At 45.6% G+C, this 24725-nt stretch overlaps 1 protein-coding gene across 5 annotated transcripts; it reads right to left on the bottom strand.

Annotated features, from left to right (window-relative positions):
- Window positions 1-1046: 1046 nt before the first annotated feature.
- NOSIP (nitric oxide synthase interacting protein) lies at window positions 1047-17513 on the bottom strand. Of its 5 annotated transcripts, XM_083470241.1 has the most exons (10): window positions 17396-17435; window positions 16647-16752; window positions 14575-14692; window positions 13630-13735; window positions 12748-12829; window positions 11115-11256; window positions 9232-9338; window positions 5750-5937; window positions 4153-4261; window positions 1047-1418 (listed from the first exon to the last, which is right to left on the bottom strand). In XM_083470241.1, the coding sequence occupies exons 3-10, from the start codon at window positions 14642-14644 to the stop codon at window positions 1347-1349; spliced, it is 876 nt and encodes a 291-aa protein (XP_083326367.1). In that variant the 5' UTR covers window positions 14645-14692; window positions 16647-16752; window positions 17396-17435; the 3' UTR covers window positions 1047-1346. The 5 variants fall into 5 exon arrangements, with proteins under 5 accessions (XP_083326367.1, XP_083326365.1, XP_083326366.1 ...); XM_083470239.1 differs by lacking the exon at window positions 16647-16752 and having other exon boundaries at window positions 17396-17513; XM_083470240.1 differs by lacking the exon at window positions 16647-16752 and having other exon boundaries at window positions 14575-14688; window positions 17396-17508.
- Between the last annotated feature and the right edge of the window lie 7212 nt (window positions 17514-24725).

The raw sequence follows: 24725 nt of genomic DNA, 5'->3' as shown, positions 1-24725 counted from the left end.
CCTCCTTGATTTTTATGTGGTATGGGAAGACTTAAGGTGGAGGGGCAAAGGGAGAATAAGGCTACGTAGGACTAAGAGTTTGGAGAGAGTTTGGATTTGATATCCCGCTTTATCACTACCTGAAGGAGTCTCAAAGTGGCTAACCATCTCCTTTCCCTTCCTCCCCCACAACAAACACTCTGTGAGGTGGATGAGGCTGAGAGACTTCAGAGAAGTGTGACTAGCCCAAGGTCACCCAGCAGCTGCATGTGGAGGAGCGGGGAAGCGAACCCAGTTCACCAGATTACAAGTCTACCGCTCTTAACCACTACACCACTGGAGCTCTTTCCTATCCCCCTAGAAGTGTTTGTTTCAAAAAGGACACATTTCCTAATCCTCATCCAGTTTAAGATGGAGGTGGAGCTGTTCACCACAGTCCTGGAATTTTACAAAGGCAACAGCCCACAACCCATTTACTTGAGGGTAGGGCTGGGCAATATGTTGCGGAATTGGTTTCATAATTTTTTTACCTGGCAATATATAGCGAATCGTGCTGTGTTCTATGCAAAAATCACACCATGAGGAAAACTCTGAAGCCAGCCAATGCCTCTCTCTGTTCCTGTTGCCGGCTCATCTTTTCCCTGCCTCCTGCAGGGGGAAGCAAATCACAAGAACAGGTGCCAGCAAAAGTCACACTGCAGGAAAAAAACATGAAGGCAGCCAATGCCTCTACGTAGCTCCACCCTTATTTCAGGCATTGTGATATATCAGTATATTGTGATGTTTAGCTGGTGATCTAGCATGATGTTGAAAACCACATATCGCTCAGCTCTACTTGGGAGTAAGTCTTCTTGAACTCCAGGAGGTCTACTTCCAAGTAGACCTGTATAAGACTGCAAGTAGACTGTACATGTCTCCTTGTCCTTGCATTAATAACTTCATTTATTCTGGCTTTTATTACCAGCACTGGTGCTTTTGGGGGGGCGGGGGAACATTTCTCTGTCTTTTGAACATGTAGAGCAAGTATCAAAACACAGCAGACACTGACTTGCACCCTGACACAGTGCTGTTTATAAAGAATTTTTAAAGTGCGTTGTCACCGTGGCAAAACATATCCACTTTAAAAAAATGAAAGGAGACTTTGCGTGGTTAAGGAAGTGGCAGAAATGCACTGAAAAGTGTGGGATGAACAGAGATATATAAACACAAGTGAACTGCCCCGTAAACTAGTCCAAACAAGGGCTCAGAAAAGACTGAACCTAGTCCAGCCAATGCAATGTTCGGCGCTTTCAGGGAGCACGTCTTGGGCAGCCTAGGGCGGCATGCTGGCTGTTCCTCTCTTCCACCAAGACAGTCGCATGAACATGTTACGCTTGCATAACAGGGCGAGACTTCTTGGCCTCCAGCTCCACGCCTGACCCTGCAAATCCTGTGCCACCCTAGAAGAAGAGAAGACAAGGATAATTAATTAATAATAATAATAATAATAATAATATATTATTTGTACCCCGCCCATCTGGCTGGGTTTCCCCAGCCACTCTGGCCGGCTTCCATAGAAACCAAAAATACACTAAAATATCACACATTAAAAACTTCCCTGAACAGGGCTGCCTTCAGATGTCTTCTGAATGTCAGGTAGTTATTTATCGCTTTGACATCGGATGGGAGGGCGTTCCACAGGGCGTGTGCCACTACTGAGAAGGCCCTCTGCCTGGTTCCCTGTAGCTTTGCTTCTCGCAATGAGGGAACCGCCAGAAGGCCCTCGGCGCTGGACCTCAGCGTCCGGGCAGAACGATGGGGGTGAAGACGCTCCTTCAGATATACTGGGCCGAGGCCGTTTAGGGCTTTAAAGGTCAACACCAGCACTTTGAATTGTGCTCGGAAACGTACTGGGAGCCAATGTAGGTCTTTCAAGACCGGTGTTATGTGGATGGATGGCAGCAGCTGTAGACCTTGGAATTTGCTTTGCCTGTGGGACATACAATGTCTCTGTTCTGCTTCTGAATGCTTATCTGCCATGTTGAGAGGTTCTGGGACTCAGGCCCCAGGTGAAGCCATGCAACAGGCCCTGATTCCCAATCTCAGATGAAGAAGGCAAAGTAAGAGTCTCCCAATCTCACCTTGTGATGCTAATGCATGTGAGAAGTGCATTTGCAATGGGAAATTGGGAGCCGGGAGAAGGATGCTTAACCCTTCCCCCTTCATTATCCCTTACAAAAAACCAACAACCTCCAGACACCATAGGGAGCTCCTGTGATCTCTCCCTCTCTCTCCTGAATCTGCATCTTCCCCAACTAAAGCTTCCCTTCCACTTATGCCTCCCTTCCACAGATGCCTCCCTGCCATGTTGCTATGAAACCTTGGTTTGTCTTTTGTTGCATGAGGGCCAAAATATGACAAGATCTAAGCAGAGATGCAACCAGAATTATTGCCCATGTGCCAAAAAGCACTGGCAACTAATGTTTTGCAGCTTGCCCAAGATTAAAAACACAGAAGCATCAGTTTAACGTGACTTCAAGCTTCATAAATGGGCAACGGGGGATGCAGAATTTCAGGGATCATCAAGGCTTTGGGTTGTATCCAACTAACTGGTTGTATGACCAGCATTAGCACACAACCCTTTATTTTTGTATCGTGTTTGTTGACACACAGGAGACTATGGATCTCTGGCTAGCTGCAGGATAGAAATGGCTAGGACTGTCGAGCTATCTAAATTCACTTCACATATTTTAGGGCTTTTTTTGATGGGGTTAAGTAGTTTGGAAGTCCCTAATAACGCCGAACACTTCTGGATTTGGCTTGTGGAGAAGATCTTGAACATTGCTTATGCTGTAAACAAATACATGACTGGAGTAAATTGACGGTGGTGCTTAAAGCTAAATTCAGGGGGTTATCCTGTGAACATAGTACAGTGGTGGTGCCTTGGTTATCAAACTTAATCCGTTCCTGAAGTCCGTTCCAAAACCAAAGCGTTTTAAAACCCAAGGCATGCTTTCCCATAGAAAGTAAGGCAAAAAGGATCAATCCGTTCCAGACTTTTAAAAACAACCCCTAAAACAGCAATTTAACATGAAGTTAACTATCTAACAAGACCACTGATCCATAAAATGAACACTATAAACAATGTACTGCAGTCACACAATCAATCGATCAGTAGCTGAACTGGGTTCCACACAGTCACAAAAACAAAACAAAAAAGAGCTGCAAAAAAAAAGAGGGGGGGAAACGCAAAATAAATAGCAAAAACAGACAGACGTCAGCGTAACGCTCAAAACAGAAGTGTGGCACTCAAAACGTAGCATGTTTGGCTTCTGAAAAAGTTCCCAAACTGGAGCACTTACTTCCGGGTTCGCAGTGTTTGGGTTCCAAGTTGTTTGAGAACCAAAGCACCACTGTACTGAAGGGATTAGCAATACTGAGGAAAACTTGGATGTGTTGATTGTCTGTAGCTTCAATCACATGGGGCAGGGCTACGGGGCAGGGAAGAAGTGATTCCTAAAGCATAGCTGAAGAGCTTCAGCATCGTGGAATGGCTCTTCCTGCAAAGCCACAGGTGACCAGTAAAGATGGGGTTAATTTCTAAGAAGGTGAAATGAACCCTGAATTAATGGTGCCTTTTGACACCTTGAATACAGTACTGGGGGTTGATATTTGTTTGAGGACTTTGTAGGAAGTTGGGGCCAAATTTCATGCTGGTTAGTACTGCTAACAGGTATTTCCACTCTAAGCAATCAAACGCTTTGAGGATGTCTAGGGACGTAATTGTCAGTGGGAGTTTAGTTGCCTTGCTGTGTTCGATGAGGTTCAGTAGTTTCCTGATGGGGTCTGTAATACTGCGACCAGGGACAAAGCCAGTCTTAGGCGGCTGGCCAAGACTGATGTGAATATCTTGTAATCTTGAGATTGGGCGGTATGATTCTACTTTGAGGTTGTCTTTCATTGGTTTTGGGATGGAGACTATTTTGGAATGGGTCCAGGTTTTGGGGATGGGCCCCCCCTTTCGTGATGTCATTGAATAGGTGGGTCATGAAGGGCATCAGGGGTTCTTTGAATTTCCTATAGAATACTGCTGTGAAGTCGTCTGGGCCTGGGGCTTTGTGTGGTTTCAAGTTTTTGAGAAAGCACTGGGAGTTTATGAAGGATTGCAGAAGGAGGTTAGACATTCACTCTCACCCGCTGTAGAACGATGATGTCCTTGTCAGTCAGCTTCTCTCCATTCACTGGATCAACCATGTCCTTCTTGATGAGTCTCTCCACACACTCCAGAGTCACTACAGAGCCCCTTTTGGGGAAGGAAGGAAGGAAGGAAGGACACACCTATTATTTGCTGCTAAGTATAAGGCCTGGATTCCCACACTTTGCTACAGTACTTACAACCATTCCATATCTCACATACGTGCAGAAGACGCCCCATCCCCTATAACATTTACATAATGTTATTGTCAGGGAACTGCTATCAGTTCAGGAGGGAGAGAGGAAAAGCCGGATGGATTACAGAGAGCCCCCAAAGATCGTGGGAAGCAGCTCCTCCTCGGCGGGGGAGAGTAACCACGCCTCCAGTGGAGAGGAGCTGCAGGGTTCGGAGGAGGCGAGGCGTTGCCAGGACACCTTGCCTGGGCAAAGCAGGGAGGGGAGAGGTCCACCGTTACCCACGCCCTACTTGCACAGTAAGGTTTCACGCAGAGAGGGGAGGCACAGACTGGGCGTCAAGAAATTACTTTGCTGGGGAAAGTTTAAGCCCCGCCCACTCACGGATTCTGCCAGTGAATGAGTCAGCCATGGGAGAGTAGCGCTCCGGACAGATAAAGTGTATTTTACATCAAAAGCAAGGCTTCACAGCCGAGCAGGGAGGTACTTGCCTGCTTGCTCTCGAGCAACCCCTTGGAAACCTAACTGTTATGGTTTAAGAGAAAATTATATGAAAATAATATATTGGTATCTAACACTGAATAAATTGGCAAAAATGTATAAATCTAAATCGAACAAATGCTGGAAATGTAAAGAGAAAGAAGGTTCTTTTTATCATGTGTGGTGGTCTTGAGGTAAGGTTAAAGCTTACTGGGAAATTATATACAATGAATTGAAAAGGATGTTCAAAATAACTTTTATTTTTTTAAAAACCCAGAAGCTTTTCTTTTGGGAATTTTAGGGACAGAAGTACCTATAGCAGCAAGAATGCTACTTGTTCCAAAGTGGAAAGAAGCAGAAGTCCTAGTAAAGGAAGAACGGATACAAAAACTTGTGGAATATGCAGAAATGGCGAAACTTACCGGAAGAGTAAGATATCAAGATGACGAACTTTTTATAAAAGAATGTAAATGGTTTACTGAGTATTTACAGATAAATTGTAAACAGATAAAAACATTAGCAGGATTATTGTGACAACCTGCAGTTTCACAAGAGTATATATTTAGGTAAAGGTAAAGGGACCCCTGACCATTAGGTCCAGTCGCGAACGACTCTGGGGTTGCGGCGCTCATCTCACTTTATTGGCCGAGGGAGCTGGTGTACAGCTTCCTGGTTATGTGGCCAGCATGTTCCATATATTTAGAGTAGATAATTAAATGAGCAAATGAAATGAAATCGGATATGCAGAAGTTATTAAAAAATAATAATTAAGGAACCGCAGAAAGAGGAGGAAAGAAGTCAAATTTTGAAATGTTAAATTGATTGTAAAACTAACGAAAAGTATAAACTTGAAAAGTATAAATAAAAACTTTTTTAAAAAAGAAGACCTGCCATCCCTGAGATGTCCCATCCCATCACTCACGATGGACGCAAAACAGCACACGGGACAGAGTTTCCAAGCATGTCTCGTGTGACGGCACACACGTAGCGGTCCTGCCGGTTGATCAGCCCTACTCGATCCACGCTAGCATCCACTGGGGTGAAATGCACCGGGATCAGGTCCTTCAACTTCAGGGGTTTCATACTCATGGGACAGTACACACACTTGTCCTAGAATGACAAAGAGCACAGCAAGTTGAGAGGCAGAGTAGGAATTAGAAACAATAGAGGCAAATGGGTTAGAGCAAATATTGACACTCTGTCTGAAACACACACACACACCCATCTATTCCAGGACGCTACAGAGCTTGGTCAAATATTCAAGATACTGAAGATTTTGAGACGCAAGATATTAAAATCCTGGGAATAACCCTGGAAGCAGAAGCTACTCATGGCCAGCGAATCAGAACTGGGCACACTCCAGCCTGCACTGATCAAAGTGAACAAAATTCAACAGAAACTTCCCCGTGGCCAAAATCTTCCCCTCCCTAAGGTTAACTTTTAATCTATCAGAAAAGAAAGAACTCGGGCCAATAGGAAGACTCCCTCCTGCACAGGACATTCAAATATAAATCAAGTTATGCAAGTGTTTTGAAGCAGAGGAAAGGGGAACTTAATGCGTGGTTGGAAAAATTAATTTTGGCTTAAACCTTAATACAGGTAACTTGCATCTTTTGTGAGGGTTTGATTCTGGAGGTGCATGCAGAAACGCATAAAACCAGGGACCCCTGGAAGTGGCCCCCTGCCTCTGCAAGGCGGAGGGCTTTTGACCTGGCTTTGGGAAGGCAATGTGAGGGCTGGGTAAGCCTGCAATCACAGCAGTGTGCAGCTGGGTTGGGGAAATAAATACAGTCGTACCTTGGAAGTGAAACAGAACCGTTCCAGAAGTTCGTTCAACTTTGAAAACCTTCAGAAACCAAAGCACGGTTTCTCATTGGCTGCAGGAAGCCACAGAAGCCCCATTGGACACTCAGCTTCCAAAAATAGTTCTCAAACCAGAACACGGGTTTGCGGCGTACGGGAGCCAAAACGTTCAAGAACTAAGCTGTTTGGAAACCAAGGTACAACTGTAACTCGAAAGTGAGTTTCCTCCTCTCTCAATTTATTTATTCCCCATCCCATGCAAGTAAAGTAAGAGTACAATGCAAGTTACTTATACAGTGGTACCTCGGGCTACAGACGCTTCAGGTTACATACACTTCAGGTTACAGACTCCGCTAACCCAGAAATAGTACCTCGGGTTAAGAACTTTGCTTCAGGATGAGAACAGAGATTGTGCTCCGGCATCGCCGCGGCAGCAGGAGGCCCCATTAGCTAAAGTGGTGCTTCAGGTTAAGAACAGTTTCAGGTTAAGAACGGACCTCCGGAACAAATTAAGCACTTAACCAAAGGTACCACTGTATTATCATTTTGTATAAAAAGAATGGGGAAATAGTGATGAAATCAAACAGTCATGACTTTAAATGCTGAAAAAAGGTGGGATGTGGGTTTTACAAAAATCAGAGGTATCAGAACATTTTCTGGGAATTTTCTTCTGATACTAAAATTTATTGTGATCTAGTTAGTGTTTCATTTGGCTTTAGTAATCAAATCTAAAAGAAAAGTATGCACTATATCTCATTCTCCCCACCTCCCATAGCCAAAAGTACTGTAACTGAAATATTTTATTGGGGGGGTTGGAAATCAAGAGAGTGGATTTTATGTGGTTTAGATGGTTGAGCAAACTACAAGTTTTGGTAGGAAATTGTTTTAACTGAATCAATTTTAAGACACGTCAACTCAACAGCATAAAAAGTAAACATTATAAGGAAATAAAAGAAAAAAGCATTGAATTGGAAATTGGTTTGTCAACAAACAGCTGTGTATTCAGCTAATTAAATAATACGGTTGGTCATCTGGAGGGGGGGGAGGTGTTAATTCCAGTTTTGAAACTGCGTAGTTTTACTAGAACTGTATCCATTATACAGTAATACCTCGGGTTAAGTACTTAATTTGTTCCAGAGGTCCGTTCTTAACCTGAAACTGTTCTTAACCTGAAGCACCACTTTGGCTAATGGGGCCTCCCGCTGCTGCCGTGCCACCGGAGCACGATTTCTGTTCTCATCCTGAAGCAAAGTTCTTAACCTGAGGTACTATTTCTGGGTTAGCGGAGTCTGTAACCTGAAGCGTATGTAACCTGAAGCGTATGTAGCCCGAGGTACCACTGTATTACAAACGAGTTTTAGGAAACAATGCATTTTCAGAAATCAAAGATGTTCATAGAAATGTGTAGCAGCAAAATGTCCTGTTGGGGAAAAATTTCCAGCTCACGTTACTGGGATTGAGTGGCGCTTCCTGGGTACCTTTGAAGGTGCAGGTTACCCAACCCAATCCTTTGCTGCTGCTCACCAGAATACATTGGAAGTGAAAAACCTATGGCCCTCCAGATGTTGCTGAACTAAAGCTTCCATCATCCCTGACCATGTTGGAGGTGGGCTAATAGGAGCTCTCTACTTGCCGACTAAGCCTGCAGAACACTCTTAGGCGGCAGTCCTGGACTCGCTCACCTAGGAGTAAGCCTCCATGAAATTATCTGCATTTACTTCTTAGAAGACATATGTGTTGTGCTGCCAGCTTCACAGCAGCGGAATATACTAGTTGGACCCCTTCTGATTTGATTATTTCCTTCTACCGGTCCACAATAGAAAGTGTCCTTTTATACTGCAGCACGGTGTGGTGTGGTACGCTGGTTTGACATGAACTGATAGGAAGTGCCTACAGAGGGTGGTGAATACAGCACAAGATATTATGGGCTGTCACATGAATCCGCTGGATGAAATAGCGGAAGAACGTTGCCTCAGGAGAGTGAGGAAAATTCTCAGGGATGATTCACACCCTGGCCTGCACTTTCTCGATCTCCTGCCATCAGGCAAAAGATATAGAAGCATGATTAGTCGCACCAACAGGGTAAAGAACAGCTTCTATCCATGGGCTGTTAGGCTGCTAAATGAAAAGATAACAACAGGGCAACTGACTTTCGGGTAGGGTGGGTGTGCATCAGTAAACGAGGGGAATTAAGACTAAGAGAGCTGAGTGGAGGGTGCTCGTGTAATCTCACTGTATACGAGTTGTACAAGTGACAATAAAGTATTTCAGTTTCAATTTCAATACCTTTCAACTCCACAGCCACACAGGAGGGAAAAAACAAATGACAAAAAAGGACCATCTCAACTGGAAGACAGTATCTTCCTAATCTCAAAGACAGCAACCAGCTCAATGCAGTTAACACCTCAGGACTTCTCCCAAGAACTCTGGAAGTGCAGTTTTGTGACCATGACAGAAGTTCTCTATTCCAAGAGTTTCAATTTTCTGGGTGTGTTGGAGACACTGTGACAGGTAAATTGGTTTAGATTTGTAGTGCAGACACTCCCTAAGGAAGACGGGGCAATGCGTGAGCCGGGAAAAGGAATGACAAAAGGAACTCACTGGCTTCGGAATGACTTTCGTCTTGGCCTCTGGGGTCAGCGAAGGAATCCAAAAGCTGGGCAGCTGCTTGGCTTTCTCTTCATTGCTGGGTCCAGGCTGAGCATCTCCTGTAATCCACAGAACAGGGCAGTTATTAAGTCCCATAGGTTCCCAAGAAAGAGGTGTAAATCTAAGGTGGTGTGTGGGAAGACACGGCTGTATAGCAGGAGCAGAAAACCTTCAACATCCAGGCCAGTCTTGGCCCATGTGGACATTTCTCCCAAACCACAGCCACAGCCAGTGGAGGCCACTGGGGGATATCAGCCAACAAGCAGGGGAAAAGGTTCGATCCTGCGGAGTGCTTAATAATAATAATAATATTAATTATAATAATTTATTATTTATACCCCACCCATCTGGCTGGGTTTCCGCAGCCACTCTGGCCGGCTCCCAACAGAATTAATGATAATAATAAAAAACATTAAAAACTTCCCTGAACAGGGCTGCCTTCAGATGTCTTCTAAAAGTCAAATAACTGTTTATTTCCTTGACATCTGATGGGAGGGCGTTCCACAGGGTGGGCGCCACTACTGAGAAGGATTTCCTTGACATCTGATGGGAGGGCGTTCCACAGGGTGGGCGCCACTACTGAGAAGGCCCTCTGTCTGGTTCCCTGTAACTTCACTTCTCGCAGTGAGGGAAACACCAGAAGGCCCTCGGAGCTGGACCTCAGTGTCCGAGCTGGACGATGGGGATAGAGACACTCCTTCAGGTATACTGGGCCAAGGTCGTTTAAGGCTTTAAAGGTCAACACGAACATTTGGAATTGTGCTTGGAAACGTATTGGGAGCAATGTAGGTCTTTCAGTGTTATATGGTCTCGGCGGCCACTCCCAGTCTAGCTGCCGCATTCTGGATTAGTTGTAGTTTCCGGGTCCCTTTGCCATTGTGTTCCCTTCAGGGTACATGCTGACACAGCAGACCCCTGAAGAGAACAGGATTGTACCAGCTAGTGAGCAGAGAGTTCAGTCCTGCTGCTTCACTCCTTGTGGGGAATGCACTGGCGGAACAGTCCCATCCCACCTATTAGACCCCTGAACACATCGTGATGTCAGATGAATGACAGGTGGGTGGCCCCACCCTCTGTCGAAGTTAGCTTGCAGGGGTGCAGGGAGATAAAGATCTAGCCCTCCAAGTGAAAAAGGATTCCCTAACCCTACTGTACAAGGTTAGGGACACTGGAGCTCACCTGCAGACTTGTCCTGCTGAGTTTTTGACAGGATCCAGCACGTACTGACTTAGGCATCCCTGAAGCTGAACCCTGGTAGTCCAGTTGACCACAACCCCCAGCAAGAGCTTTAAACACCGTAACAAAACTCAGTAGGTACCCACGACCATGCAACCCTCTTTGCTCCATGCTTGGGAGAAGGCTTTACACCTCATTGTGGCCACCCACAATTCCCCCAGGAGTTTCACTTCACACATGAGGAGTTGTGTGGGTTTGAGACAAATATTCAAAGAGGCTGAAAGCCGGAGAGCTACAAAGAATAGGGGGTGCTGTGGAGATGTGGGAAGAGCTTTAAACCAGGGTGAAAAAAGTGTGATTGTGGCAATGAGAGATGAACTGCGGACAGCATGTGATCCAGAGCCACAGTGTTGTGTTTTAGGGCACTGCCAAAACCCAAAGAAAAACAAAGAGCATCTCTAAAAACACTTCATTGCTGCCGAACAGATAGGACCAGAACGGAAAAGGGTGGGGGAAATGACTATGAAGCACAGGTAAGATGTACATGGCTCTGTCTAAGGAGTAACTGGGAGGTGTCATTCACTTTCTTTACACTTTTCTTATTTCTCACACTTTTGTCACTCGGCCCTGTCCCAAATCCTCTGCTCTTCCGCACTTACCCGCCTTGCGATCGAAGGGGTTGAGAGGTTTGCTGACAATGCTCATCTCTTTGTCAAGGAAATTCTTCACCTTGGACTCTTTGGCAGCCTTGCTCAACTCTGCCAACTCCGTCTTCTTCTCATTCTTCTGCTTTTCATAGGCCTGCAGTTTTGCACAGGAATAAAAACTGTCATGACAAAGACAAAGCTCTCCTGCTGAAATACGGAAGGGGCACACTCCTTGCCATGATCCAAGTGAGAAAGTGAAGAGAGAGAACAGGCATTGGGCATGAAAAGAATTCAGCAAAAAGCACAGAGCAGCCTTCAGCTGTTTTGGAGTACCACCTTAAGCACTTTACATTAAAAAAAATTTTGAAAACCACCCTATTAAGCAACAATTGGTGCTGTGGGTTAAACCACAGAGCCTAGGACTTGCCGATCAGAAGGTCGGCGGTTCGAATCCCCGCGACGGGGTGAGCTCCCGTTGCTCGGTCCCTGCTCCTGCCAACCTAGCAGTTCGAAAGCACGTCAAAGTGCAAGTAGATAAATAGGTACCGCTCCAGCGGGAAGGTAAATGGCGTTTCTGTGCGCTGCTCTGGTTCGCCAGAAGCGGCTTAGTCATGCTGGCCACATGACCCGGAAGCTGTACGCCGGCTCCCTCGGCCAATAAAGCGAGATGAGCGCTGCAACCCCAGAGTCATCCACGACTGGACCTAATGGTCAGGGGTCCCTTTACCTTTTTAAACCATCACAGTTCTAAAGTTCTCACTACACTTTCTGTTATACCCTTCTGTGAAGTCCTCCCCTTAGGCTAGTAGGCCTCACTGGGAAGATGGCATCAATGGCTCCTGGTTCTTAGAGGCAATTCCTGTTGAAGGCACTGGAGCAAGAGTGATGTTTTAAGTGCCCTCTTCCCTGCCCTATATGGCTGTCTTGCACTGGGTCAGAAGCAAGGCACACAGGAGAGCGTCCCCAAAGGAAGGGGGCTACACGAGGCAAACCTATTTCACACAGCTTCTTAACAAAGATGGAAGCCCCAGCCTGAGCTCCTTGGAGGCAGGGGAGAAAACAAACGTAGCAGATTAAAAAGACCTCTACTTCAACTAGCCGGGTTTCCATGTGGCTTGGCATATACCGTATTTTTTGCACCATAACACTCACTTTTTTCCTCCTAGAAAGTAAGGGGAAATGTCTGTGCGTGTTATGGAGTGAATGCCTGCGGGTGGCGGGGGGGATCTGCTGCAGTCGTGAGCAGAGGATCCATGGTTCCCCTTCCTTCCCTCCTCCGTGGTTACAAAGCATGGATCCACATGGATCCTCAGGATTTTTGCATTGGGCTACTCCAAACTCACTGTCAGATCACATGTCTGTGGCCACAGCATGAACCACAAAAATCATATATCCACTATTTCGTTTAGAATATTTTTTTTCTTGTTTTCCTCCTCTAAAAACTACGTGCGTGTTATGGTCTGGTGCGTGTTATAGAGCGAAAAATACGGTATATTTCATTTTACCAGTTCTCTTGAGTGCCACCTCCTCCCCTTTTGTAAAATATTGATGCAGTGCTCTCTCACCAATCTATTAAACCAGCTGACAGCTGTGAACATACAAATCTGGCTCTTCAGATTAGCATACTAGCCACTTCTCTGGTTACCTTCATTTGCCGGGCAATCTCCTTTTTCTGGTGAAGGATGTACTCTAAGATGGCTTCTTTCTCATACAGGTATCCATCAGGGCTGGAGAGGGACACAGGCAGGAGGAGAATCACAATTAAATGCCACTTCCGTAAAGGCTCCCATGCAAGCTGCAGAGCACCATAGGAGTATCCATATGAACCCCACAGGTCAAGGGTACACCTGGGAGGTCATGCCACCAAACCAAGATATCATTCTACAGCAGAAAGGGACATTATAGTCCTGTGATAAATACCAGACTTTGGTTGGGGTTCAAGTTCCTGCTCAGTTATGGACATGTTAGGCACAATTTGCCATCTGTGAAATGGGAATGTAATCACCGCTTCCCAGCGGCAGAAGAGAATTTGACTCTACAGTCGTACCTTGGAAGTCATACGGAATCTGTACCAGAGGTCCGTTTAGCTTCCAAAACATCCGGAAACCAAAGCATGGCTTCTGATTGGCTGCAGGAAGCTCCTGCAGCTAATCGGAAGCCAAGGAAGAAGCGCCGGACGTTCGGCTTCTGAAAATAGTTCAAAAACCAGAACACTCTATTCTGGGTTTTGATCGTTCATGAGCCAAGGTATTTGAGATCCAAGGTATGACTGTACAGGAATTTGCATGAAAAAGAACATAAATATTATTATCTCAACAGGCATATATAACGGGTGAAAAAATTATTTCACTTAACTCTGCGAGTCAATGAAAGAAGCAACTTTGTGTGTGTGCATGCATGTTGGATCCAGGTTTAGAGATCCACCGCTTTATTAGCGAACTACAAAAAAGGCAAGTGGTTAAGTAGTGTAGCAGATCTTCGGTTTAATACACTGAACACTCTTCCATGGGCCTTGCCAGATATTTACGTCACAATAGGGTCCTTGCAGGGCTGCAGGGAGAGGCAGCAGCAGTCAAAATCCTTGACAGCATCTTTGCTCAGACGGACGTTCTGGGTCCCGTATCCAGAGGCAGCTGGGGAAAGGGGGGGGGGAGCAACGGTCACATTAAGGTCACATTAATGAAAAGAGCCTGCCTGCCTAAGTGGCTCTGCTAAATCTCTAAATCCAGAAAGGGAAAACAGTTGGTAAAATATCTGCCCAGAAAAGCCCAGGTTGTCAAGTGACCTGCTCAGGACTGCTCACCTGATTGCTAACAGTTTAAGGGCTGGCAACCCATAATCTCCTACAGTAATAGAGAAGGCGGAATTAGCCTGGAGTTGCATAGCTTAATTTCCACCTGAGTTTCAATGAAACACTGGGTGGTGTTAAATCAGACCACAGGGTGTGCCCAATTTGACTATCCCGGAGCTTCTCCCAATTCTCACCTGGCTATAAGCAAACGTACCAGTGATTTGCCTCCCTGTTTTGACCTTTATTCTCTCACTGCACTAGCCCTGGAGCAGTGCTCAAATTCCATAATGGTGAAAGGGAGGCTGCTGGTCCCAAGCTTTTGTGGTAGGCCCCTTAAACCACTGCTTTTATGAAGGCTATGGGGAAGGAGAACCATTTTCACAATTAGGGAGAGTTGGATAGTAGTAGGGCTTGTAGATTTCACTAAGGACCCCCACCCCCAGCTTTCCCTGTAGATTCAAGTACTGCCTCAACTTCCCTATCTAGCAACAGTCCTGGTTTTAGTCACCCCAACTTACAATTTTGTTCTCCCAAACCTAGCCAGGGCTTCCCCTTCATTCAGAATCCTTGGGTCCTCACCTGCAGCCCCACCACTGCCATCGTAGCACAAGGCTCCCCCTACAGCACTGACGACACCTTTCAAGTCTCAATCCAGAGTCCTACAGAAAGCAGCCTCCTCACCTGTGTCCTTTTTCTTTTCATGGTAGGTGTAAACAGCTCCTGCTGTGCAGTTCTTGCCATGGCGCGTCATGCCAACTTAGATGGGCAATCCAGGAAGAAGCCGGCAGCTCCTCCCTACCTTCATAAAGATATGTTTTGGTTAAGCATGTTGTCAGGGCCTGATCCAATACAGTACTAGACACAAAAAAGCTCATGGACTGTGTTGGATATGGATGCAGAGCCACAGGGTTGGAAGGGGGAGAATTAAGGAGGGGGGAATGGGGTAGATGGACAGAAAGCTCAGGAAATGTTCATAGGGTGGCTCAACAGGCTGCACCCACCTTCTTAACTGGAGGATTCAAAGATTCCTCTCTGGATATTCAAGAATCCTACTTTTAACATCTCCAAATCTATCCCCCAGCTACATTCCCAAATCTACTGCAGGCAGACTCATGTCCCATTCATAAAATATTTTGCTACTGGTTCCTGTACCTTTAATTATTGTGCAGCAGAGCGATTTTCAACAGGTACAGCTTTACAAACCCCCAGAAAGACAAGCTGCACCTCCTGCAATTCCCCAGTGTTAAACAAACAGGATGAAACTGTCTATTCTTTTTTTCCTGCTCATCCTAAATACCAAGGAGCTCTCACTGTCATGCCAAGGGACCCCTGACCATTAGGTCCAGTCGTGACCAACTCGGGGGTTGCTGCGCTCATCTCGCTTTATTGGCCAAGGGAGCCGGCGTACAGCTTCCAGGTCATGTGGCCTGCATGACTAAGCCGCTTCTCACGAATCAGAGCAGCACACAGAAACTCCGTTTACCTTCCTGCCGGAGCAGTACCTATTTATCTACTTGCACTGTGACGTGCTGCTAGGTGGGCAGGAGCAGGGACCGAGCAACGGAAGCTCACCCTGTCACCTTGATCGGCAAGTCCTAGGCTCTGTGGTTTAACCCACAGCGCCACCCACATCCCTGTCATGCCAAGGTATCAATTACCAATTGTCCCACAACCCAGCCTGGTGTTCTTAGGTGTGCCTTCTTTCATGGGATGCCAGCTCTCAAGTTCTCCTTATTTTGAAGTCTAGGATCTCAGTCACACCAAGATCCTTGGGGAGGGATACATTCATTATGAGCCACACTCCCAAGAAGGAAAGGTCAGATACACCCTAAGAAACCAGCAACAGAAGTGGTTTCTTCTGTTGTTTAATGGCACAAGATGTACAACTGCCACCTAGTGGAGGTTAGCGAACCATTTCGCTAGCATCTATATGGGGGGAGAACTGCGGCCCTCCAGAGGTTGCTGGACTACAAGTGCCACCATCCTTGAGCACTGGCCCCTCCCCAACAGCACATACAATCACTAAAATGATCTAAACATCTGATAGCTTTTTAAAAACTCTACTTGAGAATCGCCTCCACATCACCCTCAATCCCTTTCCCCTTACAAACCAAGTAGTGGTGGGGAAATAATTGCTCCCCATGCTATCTTCCTGTAAAAATGCCCAAAACGCATTTATCAGTGCCAATACTAGCTGCTATTCCCAAACAAATACAGGAATAAGAGTCTGCAGCAGAACTTAAGTCTTGCAGGAGAAACATCAAATGATATCACTAATTAATATCAAGAAATTCCTCCCAGACAACTTCATTCCTGCCTGTGTTCCCATTTCCCCAAAGACCATTCTGACTTAAAATCCCCAACACACAACAAATCTCAAACTCCCCAGCAGAGCAATTAATACAAGGATTAGAAACATTAAGAATCCTATTTTTAAAAAGTTCTGGAGAGGTATCAGCAGCATAGTACCTGAAAGTCTCACAGTTCAGTGTCCCTCAATGAAAGACACAAAACACCCCAACTAACAACTCACTATAGTGTCCTCCAACATTTTAGTCTTTAGCGGTTGCACTAGATCTCCATTTTGCACACCTACTGCATTACACAATATCCTCTCTGCCAATTTTAAAACACTTCCCACCTCAATATCACTGATTTGACAGCTGCATTCTCCTCTACCGCTCAAAGACTTATCTGGCTCACAAGTACTCTGACTTATTTACCCTAGGCTGCAATCCTACACACACACTTACCATGGAGTAAGTGAAAGTTCAGTGGGGCTTCCTTCTGACTGCACCTTCGTAAGCCTTCTTTCTGAGTGGTCCTCCCTGCTCCCCTTCCGGCGCCCAGATGCAACCCCTTTTAATCATACCGAAGGGCGAAATGTCAGCCAGTAGCTATAACATTGCACAAAATGCTGCAAGCGCTTAATCCGTCTCTTCTACGCAATGGTTTCAGGTGCTGGAGCCCTGGCCACTTTTTCACCTGGCCACCACACTCCTCACCCACCACCCACCCACCCCCCGCCACAAGCTCCATCTCTTCCCAAGACGGTTTGTTTCCCCAGCAAGTTTCCAGTCCTTATTTGCACCTGCAACCCGAAACACCAGAAACACGAACGTAAGTTGCTCTTTCACCATCTCCATCCATCTCTGCCGCCAATGTTTCTCTCGCAAGAACCGGGGTTGCCCTCGCCTCCCTCTGGCAACCTTAGACCAGTATCACTGTGCTGCTATTATTATTATTTCATAAATAATATCACTGGCTAGGAAACGACGACAGCATCCCTGCCCTTGCGCCTTCCCCATCTATAGCGATACGTGGAATTCAGCCGGCGAAGCTTTTCAAGGAACGGAGACCAGGTATTATTCAGTGCGAAAGGCACAGCTGCAGCAACGAGTTCAAAACTTGGCAACCCCACCACCAACTCCTGGCCTCAACCCACAGCCGTGACCTTCTTCTCTGCCGTGCATAAGGGGTGGGGGTGGGTGGGGGGGTTTACCGTAAAACAGGCAACGTTTCTCTCTCCCCCACCTCGGCCAAGGGATCCGGAAGCAGAAAGTGCACAACCTCCGGAAGTACTTTGAAGTCCTGCCGCTCTGGAGCTGTGCATTAGCCAAAGCGTTCCCGTCACGGAGGAAACAAGGCGCGAGAGGCAGAGGGGCCGCGGCGTTGAGGTTCCTCTACAGAAAGGAGGCCGCAAGCCGAGGTGTTATTATTGTTTAATGCCTTCAGGGAGAGCGGGAGAAAGGGAAAGAAAGGCACACACACACACACGCACGCACACACATACACACACACACACACACACATATATATATATATGTACTGTATATACACACGCGCGCACACACACACACACATATACGTATCCCTTATACATATCCACATGTATGTATTAAACTTTTATATAAAAATTTTTACATATGAAAGTTATATATATAATTATATATACTATATATATATATATATATATATATATATGAGAAAAGTATTAAACACATGCACACACATATATGTATACAGTGTGTGTGTGTGTGTGTGTGTGTGTGTGTATACATACATATACATACAGTATATATACATATATGAAAAGTATCAAACTTTAACATTTTACTCAAGGGCCTCCTATATACGAGTCTTATTTCTGTATTTTTCAGGGTCACTCCCTATGTTCTGATATTTGACCTTATTTTGCCCATTGCTCTTTTTCTGTTGGGGATTTTTTGGTGATGCACTTATATCATTGGGTGTTTGTTTTAACGTAGTGTATATGCTTATTTACTAGAGTTGCTATTCCTTGGCTTTCATTTCACCTCCTCTTTCCTTAAGTCCCTAGAAGTCAAATAGGATTGATAAAATGTACATATTGACTTAAGGAACTCTGGAGGATTATCTGTATACCAGGGGTGTGGGGGAGCTTTTTCCAGCCTGAGGGCCACATGCCAGTGCTGGATGTGAGGACGGGTCCAATACGGGTGGCCCAAAGAAAAAAGTGGGTGGAGCAACGGCTGTGACTTGTACGGTGAGGTAAGGTAAAGGTAAAGGGACTCCTGACCATTAGGTCCAGCCATGGCCAACTCTGGGGTTGCGGCGCTCATCTCGCTTTACTGGCCGAGGGAGCTGGCATACAGCTTCCGGGTCATGTGGCCAGCATAACTAAGCTGCTTCTGGCAAAGCAGAGTAGTGCATGGAAACGCCGTTTACCTTCCCGCCGGAGCGGTACCTATTTATCTACTTGCACTTTGACGTGCTTTCGAACTGCTAGGTTGGCAGAAGCAGGGACCGAGCAACGGGAGCTCACCCCGTCGCGGGGATTCGAACCGCCGACCTTCTGATTGGCAAATCCTAGGCTCTGTGGTTTAACCCACAGCGCCACCTGCGTCCCTGTACAGTGAGGTAGGTGTAGGCAAAAGCACTCCAGGGGTATGTGGAGAGGGACCAGTGAGATGTGTGGCCTAGGAAGATGGGAGGTGGCTTGGGGAAGAGTCTTGAAGATCAGAAAGAGAAGCCTGGAGGGTTACACTGGGTCTGAGGCTCCCTTATCTGTAGGGCTACCCCCCCCCCAGCACTTCTCAGGTGGGCACCATTGCCATTATAAGAGAACAAGGGAGGCGTTCATTGTAAGTTCCGGCACCTCTTTGTCTAGAAAAGCAGCACTGCTCTCTTCTGTGATGTCTATGACTACAACACTAACAGATATGAATACAAACCTATGTGGGAAGAAGTCCTACATAACCTAGTGGAACCTACTTATGACTTGATTGTGCGCTAGACGATGGACGTTGCGATCTCTGCCATTCACGAGTTGCAACTGATGAGTTACCTTTTTAACCGTCAAATACGATAATATGTTTTAGGAGCATTATGATCTTTTAAGTATAGGATCTTTTTTCGCTTTTAAATCATGTGATCTTCTAAAATCCAAGTGAAAAGCTGTTGTTACTGTTACTTATCTACACGCAAAATCCCAGTCTACTGCTTTCCCTCTACTCCTCACACAGCCACCCACTGGCAGTCCTATGCCCTGGGTGTACCCCATTTCATGCAGTGGTTCTTATGTTGTTGTTGTGGTTTAGTCATTTCAGGGCCGTCTTAAGCATATCCGGCGCCGTGGTGCAAAGCTCCTTCCGCCCCCCCCCAATTTCTCTCTCTTTTTTTAATAATATTTTTTATTATTCTTAGCATACAAAACTTTTTAAGACATACCACACAAATTATTATACATATGTCCTTGTTTGGACTTCCTTCAGCATCTCTGACAGCCTTCCGTCTTGATTATTTCTCCTGCAATTCTTAACTTAATATTGCCTTTACCTTTTCTAACAAATCATTTCTCCCTTTCCATTTTTACAATATTTCTTAAATTACTCCTCACAGAACTTTCTGTAGTCCTACAAACGTAATCTGATCATTACAAATACTTTTCAAATACTCAGTAAATTTAGTCCAGTCTTCGGTAAACCTCTGGTCCCACCGGTCTCGGATCCTTCCTGTTAGTTTGTCTAATTCTGCGTAGTCCATCAATTTCAACCTCCATTCTTCTAATGTTGGTAGTTCTTCTTGCTTCCATTTTTGGGCCAATAATATTCTTGCTGCTGTTACTGCATATAAAAACAACTTACAATCTTTCCTGTTTATATAGTTTCCAACAATACCTAAAAGGAATGCTTCCGGTTTTTAAATAAAAGTATATTTCAACATTTTTTTCAACTCATTATATATCATCTCCCAGAAGCATTTCACCTTTTTACATTCCCACCACATATAATAAAATAATCCTTCTTTTTCGTTACATTTCCAACATTTATTACTGACTTTATACATTTTTGTTAACTTAACTGGTGTGATGTACCATCTATACATCATCTTCATCACGTTTTCTTTTAATGCATTACATGCAGTAAATCCTAAACCTTCTTTCCATAATTTGACCCAATCACTTAACTGAATATTATATCCTAAGTCTTTTGCCCAATGAATCATAACTGATTTTACCTCCTCATCTTTCAAGTGCCATTCAAGCAGTAATTTATACATTTTTGACAGAATTTTAAAATCATTATTCAATATTTCTTGTTGAAACCTCGATTCTTTTTCACAGAAACTATTTTCTTTGATATCTTGTTTAAACACTTCATTCACCTGATAATAATGTAACCAATCATTAACATGCTCTTTCACTTCTTCATATGGTTTCAATTTCCATTTTCCTCCTTCTTTAATCCCCCCCCCCCATTTCTCAGAGTTTTTTAGGGAGGATGGCGGAGCTGGAGGAGGCAGATAGCAGCTGGAGGGCGGCTCCTCCGGAGGGGAAGAGGTGGAGGCTGGACGCGGCGCCTCCTGGCTCAGCTGGCCACGGCAGATGGAGGCTCCGAGCGCGGCGCTGCTTTGCCGCAGCATGGCAGAGGCGGGCAAGGGCAGCGAGCTGATGCCGGGAGGCACTGCATCCAGCCTCTGCCTCTTCCCTGGCACCCTCCAGAACTTGGCACCCTGGCACCCCGCGCCACTAGCCTCTATGGGTAAGACGCCCCTGAGTCGTTTAGTCGTGTCCAACACTTCGTGACCCCATGGACCAGAGCATGCCAGGCACTCCTGTCTTCCACTGCCTCCCGTTATAGTACTTCTAAATAAACATGCATAACATAGGGGGAAATATTACTTGCTTAAGGCATTTGTGTATATTTACGATATAAGAAGTGCAACCTGATCAATGGAACGTTGATAATAAACCTTCAGTTGTATCTTTCCAAAGGAAACCAAACCTGATGTAAGTGCTGTACAGTGGTACCTCGGGTTGCATACGCTTCAGGTTAAAGACGCTTCAGGTTACAGACTCCGCTAACCCAGAAATAGTGCTTCAGGTTAAGAACTTTGCTTCAGGATGAGAACAGAAATCGTGCTCCAACGGCGCGGCGGCAGCAGGAGGCCCCTTTAGCTAAAGTGGTGCTTCAGGTTAAGAACAGTTTCAGGTTAAGAACGGACCTCCAGAACGAATTAAGTTCTTAACCCGAGGTACCACTGTACTCCTGAAACTTAGTCCTGCTTAGAGATGTGGGACACCTTTAACAATATAAAGGGGGCGGGGACAGGGGCAGAATGGTGTTGATGAAAGAAAGAAGAATGGCAGAAACAAAGTTACCCTTAGTCTAATTTTTGCCTCTGTGCTGAGCTTCAATTGTGCAGCTAAACAGAGAGGTGTGTGCATGCATGGTTTTGTTGTGTGTTTTTAAATCAATTTCGCTTCACTTTAAACATGGATTAGGCATGCCTGTGAGTGTGAAAGGGGTGTAACTGTGGAAGAAAAGCATGAAAAGAACTTGGAATCTGGACGGGGGGGCAGGGAGGGGCAGATGCCGCTCCCTGCACCCCCTTAAATAAATGAAAATCAATAAAAATACATAGCTAAAGTTCTTCCCAGCCCCCCCAACAAAAGGCCTTCCCTGCCGCAACGAAAATCCTGGCTTCGCCCATGACCCAGAGTATCAAATATCATTCCTTATATGTGTGAATGACCCATTACAGAACTGTCATATCATTATATGTTGCCTTAAAACACAATTCAGTGGAAATCAGCTGACACATTCTGCTGCAAGTCCTCATCAGGTGGTAGTTAGTAGTCAGAGATAACCGAGGTCGAGTGATGCACACAATTGTCTGAAGCAGCCCTAAGTGTTATCTAATTTCAAAAATCAAACCTTGGCAGGGAGGTGCTATTCAAAAACACAGACAAAATACATTCCACTTATGTCTCAGCTCATGTTCCTGGCACTACAGACCTCAAGAGATTCTTGAACACTGAAAGCCTATAAGGAAGGACAATCCATTCCTATGGCTCACTGTCGCCCCTCCCCCGGGCTAAAAAAACCCGGCTGCTTGATTGAGCAATCAAAACTGGAAAGTGCTGGCGTTTCTAGACAAACAACTGTCACAGAAACACTATACACATCAGTAATACAGAAAAGCCACAAGCTGGATCCCTGCCAAAAAATAAGATTTCTCTCCACAGTGAAATATGCAGAATTAAGATCAGCGTACAGGTGTAATCAACACCAGCTTGCTGACAGAATACAGCTACCGGATTGTGAGTGATCTCTCCACCCAGACAATTAGAACAGCTGACAATGTAGATTGTTTTGATCGTTTGATCTGTGCCTCCCCATAACTGGCTGACATGAAAGTTTGGCGGGAACATGGAGATTCACAGCACGATGAGATCTGATTTGCTTAGTCAGCAATCTGAGATGCTTTGGTTAAGGATGAGTAAATCTGTCCATTTCGGTATGTACTTCACTTTCCCAATCTTAAATTCAGTTCTTCACATTTCCACATTAGTTTGTGATTTATTGATGTTTGTTTAAAGTTCTCGTGAAAATTCATCAGCATTTTAATGCTGATCCTAAAATACACGTTTTTGTATGCAGTTTTCCCTAAGAAGCACATTTTTGCAAAGTCATTTCCCCTATTGTAATGTATTTGTGTGTGTAATTTTCACTAATATATGCATTTTTATGCACAGTTAAGTGCATGAATGAGGGACGCGGGTGGCACTGTGGGTTAAACCACAGTCTAGGGCTTGCCAATCAGCAGGGCGGCGGTTCAAATCCCCGCCACGGGGTGAACTCCTGTTGCTCAGTCCCTGCTCCTGTCAACCTAGCAGTTCGAAAGTGCATCAAAGTGCAAGTAGATAAATAGGTACTGCTCCGGCGGAAAGGTAAATGGCGTGCGCTGCTCTGGTTCGCCAGAAGCGGCTTAGTCATGCTGGCCACATGACCTGGAAGCTGTACACTGGCTCCCTCAGCCAATAAAGCCAGATGAGCACCACAACCCCAGAGTCATCCGCAACTGGACCTAATGGTCAGAGGCCCCTTTACCCTTTACCTACGTGCAAGAATAGTGCAAAGTGGTGGATTTATACTGGACCATCCACATATCATTCTGTTTTTGAAGTCGTTCTGTTATGCTTCTCCATTGCTACTGCACCAAACATTTAAAGTATGATCTTACCACTTGAAACAATCACGGCTACCCCAAAAACCCCCTGGGAAATATAGCTTGTTTAGGGTTCTTCAGGGTCTTAGCGCACCAAAGGAAGATGAGCAAAGCGAACCCAGAAGAGGTTCAGATATGCTTATTGGGGGCTGAAAGGTAAAATGGAAAGTGGGAGAGCTAAGTCTTGGTTCTTTTCCCTGCGTCATGGTACCTGCCTCTATGACACCAAAGTCAGATGTGGGGCAGGGTGGGGGGAATAAACCACAGCAAACATAAAGCTCAGCGATGTGAAAACCCTTGGTACCAAGCCTTGCTTGGTAAATAGACCGTACAGGAAACTGAAGAGCAATATTTGGTTTCAGCGACAAAAACATGAGGAAGTGGAACTCATAATATGTATTATAGGTCAGGTTATGACCGTAACAGCTGTCTTGCTGAAAAAGAGTGAAACCGTGAGCAAAAGGATAAGAAAAAAAAGCATGTCATCACAACAGGGAAGGGGCTTTTTCAAGTATTTTGACCACATGCTTCTCCTACTCATAATGCAGTACTTTTAGCTTCCGTATCGAACTCGGCATCACCATAATTTACACATTTCCCCCCCCCCCAATTGTTTTAGGTGTATGTCCTCAGCTTGTCGGGGATGCGGGTGGCACTGTGGGTTAAACCACAGAGCTTAGAACTTGCCAATCAGAAGGTCGGCGGTTCAAATCCCCACAATGGGGTGAGCTCCCGTTGCTCGGTCCCTGCTCCTGCCAACCTAGCAGTTCGAAAACACCTCAAAGTGCAAGTAGATAAATAGGTACCACTCCGGCAGGAAGGTAAACGGCGTTTCCATGCGCTGCTCTGGTTCGCCAGAAGCGGCTTAGTCATGCTGGCCACATGATCCAGAAACTATGCTGGCTCCCTCAGCCAATAAAGCGAGATGAGCGCTACAACCCCAGAGTCAGCCATGACTGGACCTAATGGTCAGGGGTCCCTTTACCTTTACCTTTTACCTCAGCTTGTCAGTAATATGACTGCTGTATGCAACCCCGGTCTCTGAGCAGTGAGAGACTCCTGTGCTTACCCAGGGTTCCTGTTTCCTTGGAATGAAGGTCAGTGAAAACAGTGGTATCTTTAGGATATATTGTTCTGAGTGTGGGATAGAGGGGCTCATAGCAGGAACACCCCAATAGGTCTCGTACCTTGGAAGTCAAACGGAATCCGTTCCAGAAGTTCATTCGACTTCCAAAACGTTCGGAAGCTCCTGCAGCCAATCGGAAGCCGCGCTGGACATTCGGGTTCCAAAGAACGTTCGCAAACCGGAACACTCACTTCCGGGTTTGCGGCGTTTGGGA

The sequence above is a fragment of the Podarcis liolepis genome (genome assembly GCF_965112155.1).
Source record: "Podarcis liolepis genome assembly, chromosome: 13".
NCBI lineage: Eukaryota > Metazoa > Chordata > Lepidosauria > Squamata > Lacertidae > Podarcis > Podarcis liolepis.
The sequence above is the reverse complement of the archived record's forward strand: the minus strand, read 5'-3'. Positions and strand labels throughout refer to the sequence as shown.